At 41.5% G+C, this 25,717-nt stretch overlaps 2 protein-coding genes across 2 annotated transcripts; one reads left to right on the plus strand and one right to left on the minus strand.

The window, feature by feature from the left end:
* Positions 1–316: 316 nt before the first annotated feature.
* Positions 317–7,531, plus strand: acp5b (acid phosphatase 5b, tartrate resistant). Its single transcript, XM_007887343.2, has 6 exons — positions 317–361; positions 4,030–4,230; positions 4,968–5,095; positions 6,059–6,250; positions 6,596–6,743; positions 7,160–7,531. Exons 1-6 carry the CDS (start codon positions 317–319, stop codon positions 7,397–7,399), a joined length of 954 nt encoding a protein of 317 aa, XP_007885534.1. The 3' UTR covers positions 7,400–7,531.
* A 4,800-nt stretch (positions 7,532–12,331) lies between these two features.
* f3b (coagulation factor IIIb) lies at positions 12,332–22,135 on the minus strand. The gene is made up of 6 exons (XM_007887122.2): positions 21,835–22,135; positions 20,524–20,632; positions 14,446–14,636; positions 13,415–13,596; positions 13,144–13,297; positions 12,332–13,033 (listed from the first exon to the last, which is right to left on the minus strand). The coding sequence occupies exons 1-6, from the start codon at positions 21,905–21,907 to the stop codon at positions 12,894–12,896; spliced, it is 849 nt and encodes a 282-aa protein (XP_007885313.1). The 5' UTR covers positions 21,908–22,135; the 3' UTR covers positions 12,332–12,893.
* Positions 22,136–25,717: the final 3,582 nt, after the last annotated feature.

A 25,717-nucleotide genomic window follows, 5' to 3' on the forward strand; every position in this document is an offset into this window, starting at 1 on the left:
TTTTTGTGCTCATAAAAACGAAAACTATTTTAATAACAAGCTGCCTGCTGTACAAAAAGTGTTCTCAGGCAAGTAGACAGGTTCACAGTGTCAAAGTGAGTGGAGGAGGAAGAAATAGAAATTCTGAGACACTCAATTGAAGTCCAGAGAAATGTATTTTAGGCTATCACCTGGCACAAAAAAAAACCTTTATTTCAACAGCCAAAAGACAAATGTTTTACATTTTTGGCATGCAGTGAAGAGAGAAAAATAAATAACTTTATACTCAAGATGTTCAAACAGCTCACATTCATTGAATTCAGTTTGTGAACTCACTATGAACAATGAATTTAAAGGAGCATATGCTTCCACACAGTTGTTGGTAGAATAACCAGCCATTTCTCATGTGCCGTGGTAATGGTAGTAATAAAGCCAGTCACAGAGATAGATCTTAAGGGGAGAATTAGAAGCAGAGAGAAAATGGGTAAAGCAGAGGGATTCAGGGAGAGGGTGACACAGGACATCGCAGAGACAAACCCATACTTCTCTGATTCCTTGGCAAACGGTAGAAAAGATGCTGTTAAGAATTGAGCGCTCCATTCACATTCTACCTGATATGCAGATTGCCTCGGGTTGGTGACCAGTAGAGAAGTGTTAAACTTGTCAAGTGCGCGGCGGAACACCAAACTATTTATGACGCCTTTTGTCAACATTCCTTTGAACTTTGGAGTTTATTCCAAGTTATAATTATGACGCATAGTGTTCTATCAGTCAAAGACATGACCTTTTGTGGTGTGCTGAACTTAAATTCACTAGATTTGTAACATAAAACCAACATAGCAAACATCCTATTTCTGGCAGCGAGGTTTGAAATAAACAGATCGCTTTATCGCTAGAATTTAGTCGTTTTCTGTTGATTGAGGCTTTGGGAGGTGTACAACCTCATCTCAGTGGCTGCTGCAGATCATTGCTACTTACTGATGCTGATACTCAAGTAAGTTTTGTCACTTTTTATTAAATGCTCCACCATAATTTTGTGCTAGAAATCAAGTTTTTTGTATTATGTATTAAGAAAACCGTCTTTTCAAATGTCTCATCGGAGAGCTGAAAGTTTAGTCATACACGCGGTTCGCTGTCAAATCTCCAAGAAGAGAATTCCCCTATAACATTAATCAGTCCTGACTGTCTTTACATTTTCTGCTAGATTCATGAAGTTGTTCAAACTATGCTTTATCTGGTATTGGGCTACTTGCAGTTCGTTACCTCTTTTCCCCAACAAGGTAACATAACTGTTTGTATTCGCATCCTTACATTTGTTTTGTATGATTCTTGTATTGACTTTTGTAACATTCCTCTAGAAATACATTATGAAGAATTATGTTAGTTGCGTGAAAACACCTTTGCTATGGGTGGGTGAATCGATCTTTTAAAATGTCTCATCAGAGAACTGAAAGCTTAGTCACACGTGCAGTTTACTATCAAATCTTGAGATTTCTTCTATAATGTCAATCCTGACTGTCTCTACATTTTCAATATGAATCGATTCCTTGCCTCTCACTATTATTTGGCAAGTACTTCTTAAAGAAGCAATAACTTATTGCAAGTTATCTGCTTCCAAAAAAGACTAACTCAGATATTCTTGTTCGTTAGTACTACCAATGACTCACGATGCCATAATAGAACATAAAGCGCCTTTCATGTCAAGAGGACTTCCCAAGGCGCTGGATAGACAGAGTTATGGACCCGCGCTGAGGGTCGGGATGGGGGAGGACAGGGGGAAGCAGGGTGATCGAAAGCATGGTCAAAGAGGTGGGTCTTGAAGGTGGCGCGGGAAGGGGTGAGACGGAGGGACTGCAGGATGGATTTCCAGAGGGTGGGGGCAGAGTGGCAGAAGGCCCACCTGCCGATAGTAGGGCAAGCAAGACGGGGCATGTGAAGCAGGCCAGAGCCCACTGAGCGGAGGGAGCGAACAGGATGGTAGGGGGTTAGGAGGTCGGGGGGAGCAAGACCATGGAGGGCCTTCAAGGTGAGGACCAGGATATTGAACTGTATCCTCTGTGTGATGAGAAGCCAGTGGAGTTGGGCAAGGATGGGGGTGATAGGGTCACAGAGTTTGGTGCAGGAGAGGACAAGGGCTGCAGAGTTCTGGATGATCTGCAGCCTGTGGAGGGAGGAGTTGGGGAGGCCGACAAGTAGTGAGTTTTCATAGTTGAACCTCGATGTATGAGGGTTTCGGCGGCCTGTGGTATGAGACAGTGTCGGAGCTGGGTGATGTTGTGGAGGTGGGGGAAGGCAGAGCGGGCCATGCTGCGAATGTGGGGTAGAAAGGATAGTTGAGGGTTGAACAAGACCCCAAGGTTTCGGACTGGCTTAGCAAGGTGGAGTGTGCAACCATGGATGGTGATACTGTCAGCGCCTGAGGTGAGGAGGTGCTGACGGGACCCAGTCAGGGGAGCCTCGGTCTTGTTGATGTTCAACTGAAGAAAGTTAGTTCTCATCTAGGACTTGATGTCTGACAGACATTCTGTCAGCACAGCAGTGGACCTGGAGTCAAAGGCAGAGAGGTAGAGTTGGGTTTTATCCGCATACATGTGGAAGTTGACCCCATGTCTGCAATGATGTCACCAAGCGGGAGCATATAGATGTTGAAGAGGAGGGGACCAAGGACAGAGCCCTGCGGAACGCCACACAAGACGGTCCGGGGGCTAGAGAAGAAGCCATTTGAGGAGATGAAGTGCAGAACACTATAAAGACCACTGTAAAGGTGTGTTTATTATATGTATGATATGATATGACAAGGCTTATTGCCTTCGACTTTCATCAGCTATAATCAATTTCGCACAACCTCACATAATCTCTGGCTTAATAATGCATTAAATGTTTCGCAGAGGAGAATCGCTCTTTACAAACTCTCCCCCAGACAGGCCATTTCTATTAACAGCAAACAATACCTCTATTCTTTGTGGCACTGGAGATGATATCGGAAGCTTTATTATGTTTTGTTATAAATGCATTGAAACAAAACAGCCATTGTACAGAATTGGGTAAAAGTGGCCTATTTTTTTACAGCAACATTACCAAGCAACCAGCTGAGCCAATGGGCTGGAAATCAAGTCATTTTTTTCTTACAAAGCAGTTATATTGCCAGTTAGTCTGAGAACTTCAAGAGAGCTGTTTGAGCAATCTGTGCTGCACTTCACTTGACTGACTAGTAGTTTCCCTCCCATAGGCATCATAGCCAAGAGTGTTCAGCTCACCCTCTACTGGAAGCTTAGATGTTGACTTCTGGTGCTTCGATGGGAGCTCAATTACTTGACTTCCCTGATAAATATTTTAATTAGAAACATAGAAACAGGAGTAGGCCATTCAGCCCCTTTAGCCTGTTCTGCCATTCTGTAAGATCATGGCTGATCTGTACCTCAAGTCCAGTTACCCACTCTTGCCCCATATCGCTTGAAACCCTGACCTAAGAAATACCTATCCGCCTCAGTCTTGAAAATGTGAATGGATCCAGCATCCACAGCCTTTTGGGGGAGAGAGATACAGATTTCCACTTCACTTTAGTTCAAAAACTGCCTCCCGATTTCACTCATAAATAGCCTAGCTCTAATTTTAAGATTATGTCCCCTTGTTCTGGACCAGAGGAAATAGTTTCTCTGTATCTACCCTATCAAATCCCTTTATTATTCTAAAAACCTCAATTGGATCACCCCTCAACCTTCTAAATTCAAAGGTATACAGACAAAATTTATGCAATATCTTCTATTTAAATATATGTGCCATCAGGAAGATGCTGCCAATGCTTTGTTCAGCACTTTTCCTCCAGAGATCGGGAACGAACAACAATAACTTGCCCTTCACACAAGATAGCATCCCGGAGCGCTTAATCTTTGTCCCTGAATAAAGATAATACTGTGTCATCAGCCTTACAGTCATTTCCAGTGTTTAAAATCGACTCGCTCTAAATTGTACATGTCGCTTGTCAAGTAGTCAGTGTCTTCATCTCTTATTTCCGGTGTCAATTCACTGATGTTTTGATTTCTGGTTTAGTCACAAGAAAATGCCATTCAGTTCATTGCACTTGGAGATGGTGGAGGAGTGCCATATGCACCGTATGTGACAGTAGTTCTGGATGCAACGGCAGCTGAGATGGGGAGAGTGGCACAGAGCTCAGGAACAAACTTTGTGCTTAACGTTGGAGACAATTTTTACTTCCAGGGTGTAAAGAATGTGAATGATTTCAGATTTAAAGTAAGCGATTTCATTAGTTTGCAGTGTTTAACAAACTACCCGTACCGCTGTATTTTCAAAACCGCGCTCAATATTGTGTTCAGCTGGGGCCGGGCAGTTGCTGACACAATTCCGAGTGGTTGCCATCACCTCCAGTGTTGCGCACTCTCTCTGTTCAAACGTGGGAGGAATCTATAGAGAACGCAAGCAGCAAGCAGTCGATGCTGTGACTACCATCGGTGCGTTTACATTACAGTTGTGCTGCGATCTCCCTGTGAGCATATGTTAAAATGCCTCAACTCTGTTCAGACCTTCTCTCTCAGAGATTGTCTTAATTTGCTGAAAGTGCTCTGAGTTGCAATCCGCATCACATCACACAAACTGATCCTACACCGGAGACACAAACTCAAAGCACTCCATTCACCAGCCCAAAATTGTTTAGGATTTTGAAGAGCTCTGTTATATCTTGTTTTAGCCTTCACTGTTCCAGTGAAAACATTTGAACCAATAAGTATAATTTGTAAATTAAGAGCAGATTGAGGACATCAAAGGGTATGTGGAAGATATTGATGAGGATTCTTTCTCCTTTCCTTCCGAAAACAAAGTTTATATTTAAAAAAATCTCTATTACTACAACATAAAATCTTTGCCGATCTTTGTCATGACTAACTTTTGTGAATTCTGCCAATTGAAGATTGACTAATCACCATGTGCTGCTGGAAATTTGACCAATAGATTTTTATAAATTGTTTCAATAGGAGACATTTGAAAATGTGTTCACGGCTCCATCCCTTGTTAACATTCCTTGGTACATCCTGGCAGGAAATCATGATTATTTGGGTAATGTGTCGGCACAGATTGCTTATTCTGAGATCTCGAAGAGATGGTGAGTGCTTCTGAACATCTCATTATATCCCACAGTGTTTACTCATTGACAATTCTATACTTTTTAAAAAAAATTCCTTTATACATTGCGTACATTGTGCGTAATAGTTTACTTGACATTTGATCACATCAGCCTATTGACCTGAAATAAACTCAGTGTAAATTAGCTTTGTTTGAGTTTTAAACTGTTAAACTGCACGAATATTTCAGCTCCATTTGTATTGATCAACTGAAGTCAATTGGCTGAAATATATTTATTTTTAGCTCAACCAAATAGGTGGTCCTGTTCATCTTTTGAAACAAAGAATGCAGTGGACACAATATTTTATTTATACCCCAGAGCATAAAAAAACTAATGTAGAGCACAAAAATCATATTCCAATTTTACAAGTTTAGCAGCATACCAACCTGATTCTCTAAATTGAAGCTCTTCTGTTCCTATGTGTTAGGAAGAAAGCAGCAACAAGGGATAGGGGATAATAATAATAATAATAATAATAATAATAATCCTTGCTTTGAGGAGTCCTGTAGCTCAGTAATTAGAGCGCTCGCCTCACAAGAGAGACCTGGGTTTGGTTCCCAGTAGGGCGAAACCTTGGACAGGTTTCCTTACTCCACACGTCTGATAATAACACCGCAAGAAAAAAAATAATAATGTGGTCACTCAATCAACGACTGTTTGTGGCACACCGCTGTGCGTAATTGGCTGCCGTGTTTTGCCCACGAATATACAGTCAATTCAGTTTACAGAATATTCTGTGAAGAGCTTTGAGACATCTAGAAGACATGAAAAGGGCTATATCAAATGCAAGGATTATATTATTATTGATATAGCGCCTTATCATGTTGTTTAGACATCTCAAAGCGCTTCACAGAATATACTGTAAAGCAAATTGAGTGTCTGGTGAATTGAATATTTTGAATGATGGCTCTGTGGTATTTTGCACCATTTTTTTTATTGTAGGAAATTTCCCGATTTCTATTATGATTTGAAATTCAAGATTCCAAACACCAATGTTTCTGCCACTATCCTGATGATTGACACGATCCTGATCTGTGGAAACACCTATGATGCCAAGCAGCCAAAAGGAGCGGAGAAGCCTGAAATGGCTCAGAGGCACCTTCAGTGGATTCAACAGAAATTGGGAAATTCCAAGTATGCTTTCAATAACATACGTATTTGCTTTTTTTGAAAAAAAAGGTGCGGTTTGTACTTGGACCTGTCAAATATTAAAAAATATTTTTAAGTATTTAAAAATAATAATAAGAATGATGAATTTGTCACTCAATCCATAACTGTTTGCGAGACACTGCTGTGCGCAATTGGCTGCCGCTCACAAAATATACAGTCAATTCACTTTACAGTATATTCTGTGAAGCGCTTTGAAATGTCTGAAAGACATGATAAGGCGCGATATCAAATGCAAGGTTTATTATTACTATTAAATAACTGATGAAACAAACAGAAGCACCATTCTATGGATATCTCTTCCCGCTCCAGGTCTGATTACTTGGTTGTAGCTGGACACTACCCAGTATGGTCTATAGGTGATCACGGCCCCACTCATTGCCTTGTGGAGCACTTGAGGCCTCTTCTGAAGAAATATAATGTCACAGTCTACATCAGTGGGCACGATCACAGTCTCCAGGTAGGAATCCATTCTAACAGTGTGTGTCATTTTAGATTTTCTGGTGTTAGTCTTTATTATTTCGAGTGAACATTACAATTAAGATTTATTTGTAATTATTATTATTATAAGATTTATTTTAGCTAGTATTGTTTAACTGGGTTGTTATCAGTGATAGTGCAGAACCGAACACAATGCATGTATTATTTCAGGATCTCTCAGTTCATGACCTGCCTTGAAACAATTGAAACAATTCACAATTTGAAGAACAGTTGACGAAGGAGTGTCTGCAATGCAAAATACTTTCCGACCTGTTGCTTGGTAGCAGATGAGGGCAGCTCAGTGCTGCTTTGATTGTATATGAGCGACCTGGATAGTTCATGAGCAGCTGGAGTCGTATGTACCAGGGAATTCTAACGCGCTCTCTTGCTTTGCAGTTTATTCGGGAGGATGAGGGGATCGCGTACGTCATCAGTGGAACTGGGACCTTCATTGACAAATCCACAGAACATCAGGAGAAGGTTCCGAAAGACTGGTTACACTTCTCCAATTCAAACTGCAGCACATTGGGTGGATTTGTATCGATTAAAATCACAGCAGACAATATGCTGATCTCTTACAATCAGCCACACGGAATGATGGTTTTTCAAACTGAGTTACCCAAACGCAAACTTTAAACTAATAACATTTAAGAAAATGATGTCACAAGTATTTACAACATGTCACCTTGGAAAGTGATGTACCTAAACCTCTGCAATACCTTTGACTGGAGAACTGTTGAGCATAAGGAGCTGCCAGTGAATTAACAGCAGGAGAGAAGACACTCTCTATGTCCGCTCAGATCCAATGATGAGTTGAGTTCAAAGCTCATAAAAAAGACATTCATTTTGAAATGTTCTAATGTTCTGAACATTTAAAACATTCAATGTTCTGCAAACTTTTTTTCCAAATCTGTCGATTTTTATTCAATAAACAATATTTAATCGAATGCCTATTTCAATTTATTGAATGAACTTTTGCTTGTGATCAGTTGTTGACTGCACTGATTGATCAGAAGAGCACCACTGGCTCTGATCACCAGACATTTTTACAGTTTGGGACTTTTGGCACATTTATCTTTACCTATAGAATTTGCATTTAGAAACGAGTTTCCCTCCCTGCCAATTAATATACTGTACTGTCTAATAGTTCCCTCTGGAAGATACTGCCTTGGAATTTGAAGGATGACTGAACTAGCAGGAATAGGTTTAAAAATGTGAAGTTTCATCGATAATTGCCATGAATTTGTTAGTTATGTTTCCGCCCACAAAAATGCACAAAGTCAACTCACTTTACAGTATATTCTGTGAAGCAGTTTGAGACGTCTAGAAGAAGTAAAAAGCGCTATATCAAAATGCAAGGATTATTATTTATTGTTTATGTATTCTGTTCCGAATGGAGAGCACGGATTTGTGATGGAGCTGCAGTCTCTCAACAGACCACGTGATGGTAGCATAGAGCGAGATCAGGACAGCATTTTGCGATCACTTCTGAGTAAACATTTCAATCTCTATTATGTTTGTTTACTGCTTCGTGTGGAAATGGTTACCTTCCAAAAATTGTACAATATATACAGCACAATATATAAATATTTTATCACGGGTAATGGTAAAATGCAAAATGACTTTTAAAAATGATAACTGATTTAATCTGGATCTCAAAATTTATATTTTTATATTTAGATTTTAAAAATTCTGCCCCGTCCTCTGCAACTCCAGCAGAGCCATCAGTGTACATGACTACATAGGGACACGGTTCGCCTGGAAAGAATCACATTTGGATCAGTAACTAGCGCACGATGAAAACTTACAGGGTGTGGGATGAAGAGTCATGGGAGGATGCTGTCACCAGGTGATATACGATTTTTTGAAGTGTTTTGTGTGTTGGGGCTTGGAATCTTACCCAACCCTTTTGACTATTGCAACAGTAGAGCAACATTCCAGAGATACCTGATGTGGCTTTTACTTCAGCTCATATGAGGGACTATTAACATGACCCTTAATAACCGATGTAATTGTTGCATTTGGAATTGCAGATTGAGCTGTGGTCTACCCTAGAAGGTGTTTCCATTCTGCATTCAGCAATTAATTCATGGTTCAAGTTTCACTGGGAATATCCAGAGTCTGGTGCAGGATCTTAAACGGAATCCCATTCTGAGGCGCACATTAACCCAAATGACTAATGGTAAAATATTGTGCCTTCATTCAGTGTGGAGAGGAAGTGAGATGTAAGTAACCAAAGTTGTGTAACATGGAAGTTCAGTGACTTGCTGGGGTCTGGGGAGATTTTCTCCAACATAAAAAAATATACTGTAAAGTGAATTGACTGTGTATTTGTGGGCAAAACGTGGCAGCCAATTGCGCACAGCAGTGTCCCACAAACAGTTGTGGATTGAAGTGACCAATTTATCATTGTTTCCTTCATGAGGAATTATTATCATGTGTGTGGAGTAACGAAACCTGCCCAAGGTTTTGCCCTGCCAGGAATGGACCCAGGCCTCTCACTTGCGAGGTGAGCGTTCTAACCACTGAGCTACAGAACGGCAGCCTTTAACAAGCCCTCACAGTGATCTACTGTCTCTTTGTTGAATAATTATTTCTCGGAACTGTTTTTCTGAGTCATTCTGCCCGTACATTCCTAAACAGAGCGCATGAAAAATAAAATTTGCTTCCAAAACTCATATTGATTCAGAGAGAACCCCGATTCCATGCTTGAAATGAATACATTGGAGAGGGGAGAGGGGAGAGGATTTTGATACTTCAGCTTTCAATACACATTTTCCTCTCAAATCTTCTTGTATTCCTGTTCTTCTGTGATGACTTTTGCTGAAGTACAATTTTGCAGGTGCCAATAAGTTTGAAGCATATCATAAAGTGACCTAAAATCCTGCTGATGGATTTTGTCATCACTGGCTATGCTACCTGGAGGTTTTAATATGCAACTTCTTTCCATGACTGGAGCGGATTACTAGGAAGGGTGGCTGAAGCCAGGACACTGGACTTATTTTTTAAATAAAGCTTGATGCTGTGATGGGAGGAACGGTAGGGTGGGTATTCGGGCAAGTTTCCTTACTCCACACAGAGCCTAATAATAATCCCTCCAAAAAAACAATTGTCTGCCACGTTCGCCCACAAATATACAGTCAATTCACTTTACAGTATATTCTGTGAAGCACTTTGGGACGTCTACAAGACGTAAAAAGCGCTATATCAAATGCAAGGATTATTATTATTATTATTCTAGGATGAGCTCAAAATGAGGCTTCCTTCATCCAAATTAATCTTGTGTGATTTTGTGACTTGGCCATGATCTTAGCTATTAGGTCAACTGGTATTTGAATTTGGTGAAGACTGCTGACTGGATTTTAAGAAGCATAAGAGTGCTCTACAAATGGGTTAAAGATAGGCCAGGAGACTCTCTCAGGGTTCACAAAATACAGTTGCTATAAACCATTGGAACTTCTCATACATTTAAGACTGAACTCATGGGTTAGGTAAGTTCCAATTTATGCTACAAGTATGTGTTCATATCTTTTCTTGGTAAGTATGGAATATAAGTAATGTAATAAAATCATTGTTCCAATTGTGCTGCGCGCAATTGGCTGCCGCATTTTGCCCGCAAAATATACAGTCAATTCACTTTACAGTATATCCCGCGAAGCACTTTGAGAAATCTCAATGACGTGATAAAATATATATATATCCAAATATATATCAAATATTTCAAATTATATCAAATGCAAGGATTATTGTTATAATAACAAAGACATATTTAGTTACATTGATAAATGTTCAGTTGCCAGCAGAAGGCAACTCAAGTCTCCCTGTGACTGACGGAAGTTTGGCTTTAATTAATACAACCTTTAAAATAACGGCTAAATCGTCTCGTCAACTTCTGAATAATATCCAACCTAAAAAGCTGCTAAAGTTATCTTGTTGGAAGTCCCACACGGAAAAGGTGCTGAATGTGTACACACTAGGACCTTTACCAATGATTTATCAAAGGCACATAGTTGTCAGGAATTCCTGGCATAGATGGTGTCAGAGCCATCCAGATAACCGCTACACAAGCAGGGCTTTTAAACAAAGATACGGGCAGGCATTTCTGAGCGATTGGGAGGTACCTTTTTTTTACATTGCTTTTACTCATAAAATTCAGTTCCCATAGAGAAGTTTTGGTATATGGAGCGCATACCATTGAAATGCTTTCAAAATAGAATCATTGAAGAGACTGACCATCCTAATCTGTTCCAGTAACCCATCTACCCCACAAAGGCTAAAAAAAACCATACTCTGCACAAGGGCCATGATCTTTGACCAGGAAATGAATGTAATCACTGATATGAGTCCATATTTGGAGTTTATTTGTAGATAAAATACTGAATACAGAATACTAAGTACTTGTACCGAGGAACTATTGTACAATGTGAGACTGAGACCTGGAATTTTAGATCCCAGAGCCTCGAAAAACCTCTGTAACCTCTTTCCCAAACTCAATTTAGCATCACTAAGGTTTAGGCAGCCTGTATGCAGATCACCATTGTATGAGAGGCAACCAAAACTTCTGCTTATTGATTTAGATTCTGTGGTTCTATGAACTCATGGGATCTGGCGCAGAATATTAAAATAAACAGTAAAATCATCTACAATTAAATAGTGTAAGATTTAATGCACCATCATGCCCTCGGAAACCCATAGCCTGAATATTATGATGATATTTATTTTCCAAGACTGTTTTATTTTTACCAAATTTCGTCACTGTCTGTGGCCTGAATAGTTTCTATTACGTGCCTCATGTAACGACATAGTAAAAATTCCAAAATATAAATAGTTAAAATATTTGAGGTTTCATGACGTATTCCTTGTGTGAACGCACAACAAACACAGAGTTGAACATTGCAACTTTGACCCCTTATTGTGATGATTGTGTCAATCATGATCATGAGTTTACTCTGAACAGTGCAGTTCAAATTGATTCTACAACTCAGCTCTTGGCTCTTTCGTCAATCCTGACTCAACTCAATATGGATTTTACAACTCAGTTCTTGGCTCCTTCGTCAATCCTGAGTCAACTCTCAGCTCCAACTCTGCTGCTGGAAAATTGGATAAAGAGCTGTCTGGATCTCAAAGGATTTTTTTGGAGAAAAAATGCCATTAAAATCACGGGATTGATGACAAGCCAGGGACAAAGCAGTGGCCCTAAATAGAATTGAGTTGACCACAGTAATTGATCTGGGAGCTCAGTCCTGCCTCAGAAGATCCCATTATAATAAAAAAAGGGCGAAAAATGATAAACCGGAGATTTCGATAAGAAGCTGAATGGAATGCAATGTGTGAACACCAGACCCTTGGGGCTGAATTACTGGGCTGTAATTTTAACTTTAAAGAGTGGCACAGTTGGTATGGTTGTACCATTGTGAAATGAAAGAAAATGCCAAGAAAGCTGAAGCTAAAGGAATTTGGCAACACATAAATAGTGCAGTAAAACTGTCCCCCACCCACCCCCAGAAAAACACAGAAAGGCTAAAACGACCATACTCTGTTAAGTGTATATAAAGAGGAAAACGCACATTTTTTTTCATGTTCCCATTTACCTTTATTTAGTAAATGCCATCTTTATTTTTAATTAAAAAAAATCATTAAAAATTCTCATTAAAAAAATACATTTTCCCCTTTCAGAGGACACCTAGACGTAAACACCAATATACAAAAGGTTCTTTAAGGTGCAGCATGATAGGTAGGATAAATATTGAAGGCTTAGTTATTAAATAAATAGATTACTTTTGTCTTTCTGCATTTTAGTGTTAAACAGTACAACCGATCAGAAAACCCCAACACCAATAGTAGAAAAAATTAAAAGCGCATCAGCAATTAATAAAAGCTTTTCTAATTAGTGCCCCATTCCATGGAGAATGTTGCTCATTTGTTTTGTCTCTGGGCAATCTCAGTGTTTCATAGAAATATCTCTTTCTTTCCACTATCTTATAATGGACCGTATAAGCTCTGGCTGTGAAGTGCCCGTATAGAGTCGTTGGTCACCTTGTATTTTACAGCAAGCACATTTTTCAGAATCCTCGCCCAGCACTTTGGGAGCAAGTCAGTATCGAAAGAAGAAAATCCTCTAAAACCATCTTCAGACCGGCTTCAAATGGTACATTTCTGATTCTTCCTTGACCTGTTTCTTCTTGTTCAAAACCACAGCTATCACCACCACGATAATGACAAGCACTAGTATCCCTATTATCACCGCTGCAAACACACCCACGTTGTATTCTAGGACAAAAATCAAAGCAACATTAACACGATGTACTAGATGTGCAATTTTAAACTGTACTTCATTGTAAAATAGTGTATTAAAATAGAGAATATTAAAAAGCAAATACCTCCCAATATACTTATTTGATTCGTTGTGCACTTGTTTGCACTGCTTGGGCCTTTGATATATGGTGATATAACACGGGGAAGGATGTTGAAGCAGTATTTGAAATCTTCTTCGACATCAATTAGTATCTTTTGACTATTAGTAGTGATAGTTTTCTGTAAAAGGAAATTTTTAAAATATTGTTATTTTAACTCAAGAAGATATTCTCCACTTTTTTTATTATAATAAATACAAAGGAAGTATAATTATTTTCATGTTTCACATTAATATACCTTGCCACTGGTGCCATCTTTGAAATAGATTAAGTCGTGTAGCAGTGTAGCTCCATAGATGTCACGTAATGTTTTTAATGTGCCGTCCGGAAATCTGATGAATGTCAATTGATCTTTTATAGACACCTGAACTTTAGTCTTATTGATCAAGATAATTTCAAAGTCTGCTTGTCCGAATTCAGCTGGAACATAAAGAAACACCAACAAGAGTGTTTGTTAATTATTTTCTTCATTCACTATTTTAATACTTGAATTGTATAAATGTTATAAAATGCAAAATATATAATAATACATAAGGTTATGATTTTAATCCACTTCCACCCCACTCGGCTCCCACCACTAGGTCCAGTGCCAAGTCAATATTGTTTAGTGCCTTGAGACATCCTCCCAACGTGAAAGGTGAAAGGCATTACTGTATATAAATGTAAATATGTATTGTATTGGTAAAGCAGGCATAATTGCTGTAAATGTAGCTCACTCCATTCATCTTTGCAATTCATCTTCTGGGGCTTTTAAATTTAGATCTATTAAAAATAATTATACTTTAAAAATGAAAATGACCTTTATATTTAAGAATAAAATGAGATAATTAAGTGCACCTGTTCACCTGTACTTAAACATGCTTAACAGGATAGATTGGGCTAAATGGCCTGTCATCATGTTGTATCATTCATGCCCCAAAAATGTGGACATCATTGTGCAGACAACATGACAAAGGAATGAGTGCCAGTGTATAAATGCGCTGGCTAGGCTTACAGTACCTGATGAGAAGCAACAGAAGAAGATGGGTTGAAGCAATAGATCAAAGACAGTGCTTCGTGGAACTAAGTGAGACACGGAAATCAACAGAACCAAGGATATAATCATTTGTAACAATTTAAAAACAAAATTCACCGCTTAAAGGGGGCTTAGCTCTCGTGCCTGGAACCGGGTAAACCAGCAGAAGCAGAAGAGAAAAAGATAGCAGGAAGAATGAAATGATCTTTGAGGCGCTGTGCCTCAAATGCGCTAGGAATGCTATTGATACTCACTGTCTTTGTAAGGAGTGATTGGCAATGCCTCAGCATGAGGAGCCTCTTCTGGTTCATCTGTGCTTTCCTGACTGTAGGTCATGATTTCAATGTTGTACGTGTCGGTCACATTCTCCAGCAGGCTTGTTATGTCACAACGTGTGATTTTCGCCCGCGTGCATTCAGGCTTCTTTTTCCAGTCCGTCCTTTTGCTGAAAAAATAAACCGAAGTTTTAATTTCTTTTCAGGATAATAAATAAAGGAATGCCTTGAAGCGCGTCACATAATGAGATTCGTTACAATGTTCTGTAATGAATCTCATGTGAATGTTGTTGGTAAACAGACGCAACATTTTATTGGTACTTGGTGACATCCTACAAAAACATTTAGATGAGCAACAACAACAACTTGCCTCTATAACATTCATTTTGCAGGATAACATCTCGGAGTGCTGTATGGGGCTGGGGATAGGCATTGAGGAAGGGAAAAGAGGAGATGATCCTAGGAATGGTCAGTGAGGTAGGTTTTCAGGTAACTTTTAAAAAAAGATAAAGAGGTTTGAGACTGAGGCAGGATTTCCAGAGATTGGGCCGTAGTGACTGAAGCCTCGGTCACTGATGGAGGCATGGACCGGTGGCGGGATGCGCAGCAGATCAGAGAGTAGAGAGGTGTTAGGGCGTGAAAGGTTTTTGTAAATGAGAATGAGTTGATTCATTCAGAGACAGAAACTGGTGGAACATTGGGGGTATTGGGGAGATGGGTGTGCGGAGTTTGGTGTGGACGAGGATACAGACAGTGGCGTTTTCTGTCAGCTGGAGCTTGTGGATGGTGAACTTGGGAAGATGAGCGAATTCATTTGAATTTTTGGGGTACGTTTGGGTGAAGCGGGAATAACAAGAAAAACAACTTGCTTTTATATACTGCTCTCCACGCCGGGCAGCATTCCAGAGCGCTTACAACAACAACAACAAGATTCCATTTATTGAGCGCCTTTCACGTCGGGAGGACGTCCCAAGGCGCTGTACAGTTGGGTCAGGACCCGAGCAGGGGGGAAATGGTCAGGGGAGGGGAGGGAAGGGAGGGAGCGAGGAGGGGGTAGAGAGTCGAGAGGGGAGCTGAAGGCACGGTCAAAGAGAAAGGTCTTGAGACCGGCCTTGAAGGAGGAAAGGGAGGAAGCGGCGAAGGCACTGGGGGATAGAGTTCCAGAGCCTCGGGGCTGAGAGGCTGAAGGCCACCGATGGTAGGGCGGTTGGGGCGGGGGATGTGGAGCAGACCGGAGCCAGAGGAACGGAGGGTACGGGCAGGTAGGTAGGGGGATAGTAGGTCGGAGAGGTAGGAGGGAGCAAGGCCGTGAATGGCCTTGTAGGTGAGGATGAGGATCTTGAATTCGATCCTCTGGGGGATGGGGAGCCAGTGGAGGCGAGCGAGGGTGGGAGTGATGTGGTCCCGAAGCCTGGTGCGGGACAGTACACGAGCTGCAGAGTTCTGAATGACCTGCAGCTTGTGGAGGGAGGGCCGGGAAGGCCGGCGAGGAGAGAGTTCCCATAGTCCAGCCTTGAGGTGATAAAGGCGTGGACCAGAGTTTCAGCAGCGTGAGGGGTGAGGTAGTGCCGTAGTCTGGCGATGTTCCGGAGGTGATGGAAGGCGGTGCCAGTTGTGGCGCGGATATGAGGGAGAAAGGACAGCTCAGGGTCGAACAGAACCCCGAGGTTCCTGACTGGCTTTGAGAGGTGGAGAGTGCAGCCTTGGATGCTGATGCTGTCAGCGCCTGAGGTGCGGAGGCGCTGACGTGAGCCAATCAGGAGGGCCTCAGTTTTACGCACGTTGAGCTGAAGAAAGTTGTCTCTCGTCCAGGACTCGATGTCGGACAGGCAGCTGTCAGGACATCGGGGGTCGTGGAGTTGAGGGTAGAGGAGGAAAGGTAGAGTTGGGTGTCATCCGCATACATGTGGAAGTTAACCCCATGTCTGCGGATGATGTCACCACAGGGGGAGCATATAGAGGGTGAAGAGGAGGGGACCGAGGACAGAGCCCTGAGGGACACCGCACGAGACAGTGCGGGGGGTGGAGGAAAAGCCGTTCATGGAAACAAAGTGAAGACGGTGGGAGAGGTACGACCTAAACCACTCAAGGACAGGGCCTTGAAGGTTGAGGTGGGAGGACAAGCGGTGGAGGAGGATAGTGTGGTCGACCGTATCGAATGCTGCCGATAGGTCGAGGAGGACGAGGAGGCAGAGGGAGCCCTGGTCGCAGATGGTCAGGATGTCATTGGTGACCTTGACCAGGGCAGTTTCTGTGCTATGGGCAGCACGGAAACCCGACTGAAGGGGTTCGAATAATGAATGGGTGGAGAGGAAAGAGCGCAGCTGGGAGGCGACAACTCTTTCAAGGACCTTGGACAGGAAGGGGAGGTTGGAGATGGGCCGGTAGCTTGATAGCTGCGACGCATCAAGGGAGGGTTTTTTCAAGGTGGGAGTGATGGTGGCAGTTTTTAAGGGAATGGGAACAGAGCCAGAGGAGAGGGACAGGTTGACGATGTCTGTGATACGTGGGGCAAGGAGGTGGAGCTGGGAGATAAGGAGTGGAGTGGGGATGGGGTCAAGGGAGCAGGTGGTGGGTTTCAGGGATATGATGAGTTTGGTGACAAAGGGTGGGGAAACGGGTTCGAAGGTGTGCAGGGGAGGATGGGTAGGAGTCGGAGTGTGGGAGGGAGGGGGTGGGGGGTGGGGGGTGGGTGGAGGTTGGAGGGGAAGTGACCGTGTTGCGGATTCCCTTGATTTTGGATTCAAGTTAATCCAGCATCTCCTCACAGTGAAGGTTGGAGGAGATGACCTGCGCGGGGTGGTGGGGGAGACAATAATGGCGGAGCCCAATGCCGAGCCAAGGGGAGGGGAAAGGTGATCATAGGCACGGCCGAAGAGATCAAATTAACTGGGAGGAAAACTCTTTTCTTTGAAGTAATGACAAAGAAGGTTCCTTTACAGATACCTGAATCAGAAGGCAGACAAAACCTAAATGAATGACTCAATCAACAAAACAAATAATGTTCTGGAAAATAAATAACTATGAGTTGAGGAACCAAAATATATTGAGTTATTTTACGATTAAACTTGGATCAGGACCGTTTACACTTACATTTAAATTTGCAGTTTAAGAGGTTTTATTTGATTCTTTGCTGCCGTTCAGCTATAAATCACAAAAAGAAACGAGGTAAAATCAGCTCTTTTTCATTACTCCTACTTGAGCACTGCACCACATATGAAACTTGCCCAAGGTGACTTCTGTCTATAAGGCTGCGTTGCCAAAGAAGGTAGAAAGGTTGGTTTTCTGATTTCAATTGCCAGAAGCTACCGCTCCTTTTCCAGAGGAATACACTTAAGCATGGAAATTTCAAGCTGTCGATCTACACCCAGAAAATATATTATTTGTTAAATGTTGTTAGTTGGGCACTGTCTAAACCAATTAAACCCCATTCTGTGCTTCAGATGATTGCAAACAATTTTAACTATAATAATAATAATAATCCTTGCATTTGATATAGTGCTTTTCACGTCGGGAGGACGTCCCAAAGCGCTTCACAGAACACACTGTAAAGTGAATTGACTGTATGTTTGTGGGCGAACGCGGCAGCCAATTGCGCACAGCAATGTCCCACAAACAGTCGTAGATTGAAAATGACCAATTTATTATTGTTTTTGGTTTTGGAGGGATTATTATTAGGCTCTGTGTGGAGTAAGGAAACTTGCCCAAGGTTTCGCCCTGACCTGCCTGGGATTGAACTCAGGTCTCTCACTTGCAAAGCGAGTGCTCTAACCACTGAGCTACAGAATATAGGTTCTATGGTTAGTGTCTCCAACTTAGAAAAACATTAATGTATACAGTTCACTGAAATTAATAAACTGAGTATCTTTTTTATTGAATCACACTCACTGCACAGTAAGAAACTCAAACCCATGATCCAAATACTTTTTTGAACTTTAATGATTTTCACAATTTTCAGGTAACTGTAAGTACGTCTTCAGAAATGTTACTCTGAAAGTGGGTTTTATTGGAGCGGGGTCTCCAATTAATAATGATAACGATTGCCCTTTGTATCCAAAGATGGCGGGTTCACACAACGTGAACTCCTGGGTGTGTGAATTTGTTATAGTATAGAAACCACTGCCCTCACAGCAACCACGTTCTTAGGTAGCAAGAAGACAAGACAAGACCACTTGCTAACCACACCTGGCATAAACAATTACCTCTGGAATTGACTGACGAATGGGTTCCTACTAGTTTTTTAAATGATCTATGACACTGTTTTATACATGGTAGCCTCTGGCATTCCTGAGTGATTATTTTCAGTCTGTTCTGAACAAACAGTGCAATTTTCTATCTGCTGAAGCATGAAGAACAAATTGAGATCTACAACATACTTTTGTTTGTCCGCCTCTTCTTCCCTCCCTCATTGATGTCTAGGACACATATGAAGAAATTAATACAGTCATTCTCCCTTCCATAGTCCTTGGCAGTCTTTTGCAATAAACACTATCGCCTCATCGTATGACACTTCGATTGCACCAACTATTCTGTCGTGAAAAAATCGTTTGCAAGCATCTGAAACATAGTACATTGCTTAATTGTTTTAGATTGCACCCATGAACAAAATGTAACCATTTTGTTGGCTAATTGTTGTTGAAAGTGTTGAACTTATATTAATTTTATATGCACTCAAAGCAATCGGTGAACATCATGTGAATTATATCGTTCGACATTAGACGCTACAATAATTTATATTAATAGAATTTGATATTGTGCCTTGTATCAAATGCAAGGATTAAAAAAAATGCAAGGGTTGTTATTTTATTATTATTACTACAACGACTAACACTCCTTGTGAGTTCATTTGCTTTCACGCTGAATTGCAAACATTTCCAAACACTACTTGCTTGTCAAATGGCACATGTGGTTCCCATTATGCACAGTATGCAGGAAAGGATTGTAAACTGCTGAGGGGAAACAATCCGTGCGCCTATAACTTGTCTCTGCTGCTAATCAACAGACCCAGAAACATGTAAAAAACAAAGAGATTTTGCTCCTTAGAGCATGTGGCTCCTGCATGATCTGTGCGATGCCCCAAAGATTGTTAAGACAACTTCATACAAATTACCCTCAACCTCTTGGTACGATCTCAGTCCATGTATGTGGATTAATCTCTCTTTCAACCTCTCTTGAACCAATTCCTTTGTCACAGGTGAACATTAACAGCCCCACCTTCATTTAACAACAACTTAGATTTATATAGGGCTCCTCACGGAGGTAGTGTGGCAGAGTGCTTGACTGTGGCTGAGCATGATTCTGAGCCGGAGAAGGGGCAGTTGAGCATGGCAGATTTTTAGGTAAAAAATATAGCATCCAATAATATACTTTATATGGATATGTGTTTCAGATATATTCCTGTAGGAGCCCATATTATCGATTCTTAAATTGATTATTATTAAATATAGCAATACGATTATTATTAAATATAAATCAATATATATATATATGTGTGTGCGTGTATTTCAGATGTTTGCAACCGACTTTAACCACAGACTAGTTGGTGCAATCGAAGTGTCACACAATAATAATACACGATCCGATCGATAAAACTCATAAGACACCCTCCCTGTTAGGTAATAATAATAATAATTCTTGCATTTGATACAGCGCCTTATCACGTCTTCGAGATGTCTCAAAGCACTTCACAGGACATACTGTAAAGTGAATTGACTGTACGTCTTGTGGGTGAAAGGCGGAAGCTAATTGCGCACAGCAGCGTCCCACAAACAGCAGTGGATCGAGTGACCAAATTATAATTTTTTTTATTACTATCCCGGAGCCGATTGACTAGTTGCCAGGTTCCTACTTTACTGCTAAGCAAACAGAGGTGTGTGGAGCAAGGAAACTTGTGCAATCTTTCTCTCTGGCCAGGAGAAGGGGAAAATCATCTGCAACTTTAAACCTGCAGTTAGTACCCTCCCTGCGGGTTATGCCTCTCGAGTTTAAATCGGTGGGCGACTTACACAGAGAATAAATGGTCGCCCAAACTGGCTGGCTGGCTGGGTGGCTACTCACCCTTTCACTCGCACTGTGTAGACGAAATCAGCGAGAGGTGGATCCCAGCGCAATTCGGTTCGGAAGAGGATGGACTTCCAGGTTACATTGGTGGCTGCAGACAGCAAACCTACAGACCCAAAGGAGAGAACAAGCACTGAGTCTCTGGGGAACCTCTCACAGGGCTGTGGAGACAGACAGACAGACACTGTGCACACCTTTGGCCATCAGTCCCAGCAGCAGCAACAACAACAACAACAACTTGCATTTGTTTATTTGTAGCTTCAACTATTGCAGAAGAAGAAATATTTTCAGATGAATGTCCTCGCCCTGTGTGTGTGTGTGTGTGTGGGGGGGGGGGGGGGGTTGTGGGGGGAGGACTTTACAATAATAATAGGAATAAAAATTATTTAATCTGAAGAGGAAGTGACTGATTCAGTACAAATTACACCTTCAAGGTTCACACCTCAGTCCCTGTCTGTCCAACCTCACAGCACTACTATCAATCTCACGTACATCTTAAGGATCCAGTGTTATACTAAGTTCTTTTCTTTTGGGAGTCTGTCTGTCTGTCTCTGTGTGTGTGTCTGTCTCTGTGTGTGTGTCTGTCTCTGTGTGTGTGTCTGTCTCTGTGTCTCTGTGTGTGTGTGTCTATCTGTGTGTCTTTGTGTGTGTCTGTGTGTCTGTCTCTCTGTGTCTGTGTGTCTCTGTGTGTGTGTGTGTCTGTCTGTCTGTGTGTCTGTGTGTGTGTGTGTGTCTGTCTGTCTGTGTGTGTGTGTGTGTCTGTCTGTCTGTGTGTCTCTCTGTGTGTGTCTGTCTCTGTCCGTCTGTGTCTGTCTGTGTGTCTGTGTGTGTGTCTGTCTGTCTGTCTGTCTGTCTGTCTGTGTGTCTCTGTGTGTGTGTGAGAGAGAGAGAGTTGTCTGTGGAGTAAAGTTCCTGCAATCTGTATTTCATAAGTACAAGTGACGAAGGCGACTGTGATTCCCAGTGTTTGCGAGTTTCCTCTTTCGTATTTATCGCAGTATTTCGACCTATTTCTGTCCACGAAATAAAAACGGAATTCACCAATTCTCAGGTCGACACAGACACAGACACAGTCACAGACACAGACACAGACACAACCAGAGCCACAGCACAGACACAGTCACAGACACAGACACAACCAGAGCCACAGCACAGACACAGCGCAGACACAACCAGAGCCACAGACACAGCGCAGACACAACCAGAGCCACAGACACAGCGCAGACACAACCAGAGCCACAGACACAGCGCAGACACAACCAGAGCCACAGCACAGACACAGACACAGCCACAGCCACAGGGACTTACCTGACACTGCTCCCCCATGAAGACAAACCATGGCAAACCCCAAAAGGATGGCACAGTCGGAGACCCGACCCATGGTGTGGTGTGGATGGAGTTGAGTTGGATGCCCCACCAGTCAGTCAATGAATAATTCTCTCTGAGACCCTCTGGTGTCTGTGTGTGTGTGTGTGTCTGTGTCTGTGTTGAACGCCTCTACTGAGCTTTGGCAGAACTGATCAGCAGCTGCAAACTCACTCACCACTGCCACTCACTGTGGCTCTCTGACTCCCTTATTAACACTCACTCACACAGATTAATAAGGAGCAAAAGGATCTGACACACACACACACCCACCCACCTCCTTCTGTCTTTGGGGACGACCAATGGTAAAGGAGACTTGGGGCAGAAGGTGGTGTCTCAAAATGATACCACCTCCAATGGAATAGAATCAAGAGAGAGAGAGAGAGAGAAAGGATCTCAACACACCTTGAGCCACTGGCCAGTTATCTGGAATCAGGAGCCATCTGGATTTCACAAGACCTGGTATCAGCAAAAAAGAGTCTGACTGTGTCTTGACGGATGGAGAACACTCACCGCTCTGCTTCCGGCTGTGTCAATAGACAAAACCAACACACGCGCAAAAAAGCCATGAGAAACGACGACAAAAAACCTATTTCTCAGGGGCAAAGGTTTTTCTTCTCGTTTCCTTCAATGCCGCTCTCAGTCCTGAAGCCACGCCGCAGATGTTGGGTTGGTTTCGGTACCAGTAATAAGTTAGTGCAGACGCGCGGGGAAAGAGAGCCTACAGGATCTCCCTTGGAGTCGAGTTTCGTCCGAGGAGACGTGCTCGCCAATGGGATGTCGGAAGCGTTAATCGTTGGGTGGTCTGGGCTTTCAGGCAGGTCCGCTGTATTCCAAGGCACTGCAGATGACAGACTAGCCACCCTGCCTTGTTGACGAGACCTGGAAGGGCAGAGTAGGCACTGGGCGCGGGGCGGAGGGGGGCTTAAGGATTCCTCCCACTCGGTTCCTGTTAACCCAGCAATAATAATAATAATAATAATAATAATAATCCTTGCATTTGATATAGCGCTTTTCACATCGGAAGGACGTCCCAAAGCGCTTCACAGAACACACTGTAAAGTGAATTGACTGTAAATTTGTGGGCGAACGCAGCAGCCAATTGCGCACAGCAATGTCCCACAAACAGTCGTAGATTGAAAATGACCAATTTTATTATTGTTTTTGGTTTTGGAGGGATTATTATTAGGCTCTGTGTGGAGTAAGGAAACTTGCTCAAGGTTTCGCCCTCTGCCTGGAATTGAACTCAGGTCTCTTGCTTGCAAAGCGAGTGCTCTAACCACTGAGCTACAGGACTCCTAAGCAAGCTTAATACCCTAATGGGCACGGTGGTCCTAACCGGACAAACAGCGGGACACTGCCCTCAATGGCAAGCGATGTAGTTTTAGCCGATTTAAACTCCAGCAGTACCCCAACCCAACCCGTACTTGCCAACCGGCACCAAGTACATACTGGTATTAGGTATGCAGGGTGTGTCCTTCCAGGAAGAGAGTGTTCATTTCATTCCAGATACAGAAAAATTGCTATGGGCAGATGACAAATTTTGGTGGAACAATCAGTCTGTTTTAGATATTCTTAAGGCATTATGATAGATTTCGGCATGTGTCAGACCAAAAGACAAACATACACAATAAATTGATTCCCACTAATCGTCTTATTGTAATAATTAATCCAACAACTAGCACTTGTACAGAGTCTTTCGCATCGAGCGGGAGCCCTTGCAGGGTGAAAGATAAGAGAGTAGGAGACTCTCCCCCGAGTGAAGGGCGCTGTATAAATGCCAAGTTACTGTTGTTGACTGAAGATGTATAGTCAAAGCTAGGCTATGAGAATGATTCTGAAAGATTAGTGAATGCAGAAAGATTTAGAGAGTGTCCAGAGAGTGAGGATAGAGTGGCTGAAAGGCTTGCCTGCAGATGGCGTGGGGGGGGGGGGGGTAGAGCAAGTCTGTGTAATCAGAGCGGATGGAATGAGTAGGGGAGTAGGACCGTCGGAGATTGCAGAGCAAAATTCCTGAAATATGACTTGTTAATATTTCCACAAGTTTCTGATCTGGTCTACTCTGCTCCCACTGATTTCAAACAGTGACAAATAGACCCCTTGAGAGTTACTTTTTTTGTCTTTTAATTCTAGACATGCTATTTGCAAGAACAAGATTGATTTTTTTAAAAAAAAGGCTTCATCAAAATAATATCAATCAATTTTTAATGTAAGGAAACACACATTTAAACTTTGGAGAAAGTTTTTATTTATAATAATAATAATAATCCTTGTATTTGATACAGCACCTTATCACGCCTTCGAGACGTCTCAAAGCATTTCACAGAATATACTGTAAAGTGGAGTGACTGTGTATTTCGTGGTTGAAATGTGGCAGCCAACTGCGCACAGCAGTGTTCCACAAACAGTCGTGGATTGATTGACCAAATGACTGTATATTTTTTTGAAGGGATTATTACCCCCGGAAAAGTGATCCGCCAATCGACTAACAAGCGGGTTTCTACTTATTGCTAGGTAAACAGAGACGTGTGTGTGTGTGTGGAGGAAGGAAACTTGCCTTAGGTTTCGACTTTATAATTTGCACCTTGTATTTTTATTCATAAAGATTTAAAGAAAGGAAGGAAGTATGATTCGGTTGAGTCAGCAGTCAAAACAGTTTACTTTGGAATAATTATTCAGAGTAAGCCTGTTTCTAACTATGTGTTACATAAAAGTTATTAAAATATTAGCAATAATTTAGATTTTCGTTCTTCATTGAACCAAAACTAAAGAAGTGGCAAACATTCCAGCTATACTTGAGGTTTGGCAATTACATTTTCCCAATTGTTTCATTTCATTATTGAAAAAATAAGGAGCATTAAATAATTGAGAGTAGAAATATTTAATCCTGATTATTCTGCCATTTTGCCTACAAATACATACATTGTCACTGCACTTCATAGTGAAATTGATAGGGTGCTACATCAAATGCAAGGAATATGTTTTGCATTACTATTTATTTTTGAATATTAGAATGACATTAGTTGTCTTTATATTGAAGAGCATCGCATATTTGCTCATTAATTTCCCTATGAATTGTAGGATGTATTCTCTCTGGTCCAGGTGGCTTGTTAATATTTTTGCTTTGAGTTTCTAATTATATTTCACACGTTTTACTGACATCTACGTTAGTAATAGATTCTTGAGACATATGGACTGTCTTTGGACTTCGATTACAATCTTTGTTGGTGATGACTGGCGTAAAGAATACATTTAACACATTTGCCAATTCTTAGTTCTCCATTCTAGATCTACCGAAATATAGCCTTTAAACTTTACTATCTACTAATAATAATAATAATAATAATAATTCTCTCTTAGGTAAATTTCAAACCATCTGCTGTCTTTCCATCACCCTTAAAAGTAGTTTTTTTTAATTAAAAAAAATGTTTTGTCACTTTACAGTTTGTTTTGATTTTCCACTTAACCCTTCGCTCTTTAAAGTCGTACACACCAATTATAGTAATAATTATCCTTGCATTTGATACAGTGCCTTATCACGTAGTGGAGACGGAATTATCTATGATTATCACATTATGATACTTTTCGCCTACTGTTCACCTTGACTAGTTGATAAGTGTTACGTATTATTCTTAGCTTTACCACAAGTAATTTCTACCCATCTTGCATCTGCTGTCTCCCATTTCTGCTATGATATATGTCCTTTGTTGTCCTTCCCAATCAATCTTTACCTTTGCATTGTTGAATTATTTTTGCATTATTTCTGTTGACCCTTAGCTTTACCTCTGTTTTACGGATCTGCTGATATTGTCAGTATTTTCAATAA

This window comes from Callorhinchus milii, unplaced genomic scaffold (genome assembly GCF_018977255.1).
Source record: "Callorhinchus milii isolate IMCB2004 unplaced genomic scaffold, IMCB_Cmil_1.0 Scaffold5, whole genome shotgun sequence".
Lineage (NCBI taxonomy): Eukaryota > Metazoa > Chordata > Chondrichthyes > Chimaeriformes > Callorhinchidae > Callorhinchus > Callorhinchus milii.

Bases quoted from the DNA above. Each gene is read 5' to 3' on its own strand.
- acp5b (XM_007887343.2), top strand. From the start codon at position 317: ATGAACAATGAATTTAAAGGAGCATATGCTTCCACACAGTTGTTG. The intron at 4,231-4,967 runs GTAAGCGATTTC...TTGTTTCAATAG, and splicing joins TGAATGATTTCAGATTTAAA to GAGACATTTGAAAATGTGTT. The intron at 6,251-6,595 runs GTATGCTTTCAA...TTCCCGCTCCAG, and splicing joins CAGAAATTGGGAAATTCCAA to GTCTGATTACTTGGTTGTAG.
- f3b (XM_007887122.2), bottom strand. From the start codon at position 21,907: ATGGGTCGGGTCTCCGACTGTGCCATCCTTTTGGGGTTTGCCATGGTT. The intron at 20,633-21,834 runs GTAAGTCCCTGT...TTGGGTCTGTAG, and splicing joins TCATGGGGGAGCAGTGTCAG to GTTTGCTGTCTGCAGCCACC. The intron at 14,637-20,523 runs GTGAGTAGCCAC...TTATTTTTTCAG, and splicing joins TACACAGTGCGAGTGAAAGG to CAAAAGGACGGACTGGAAAA.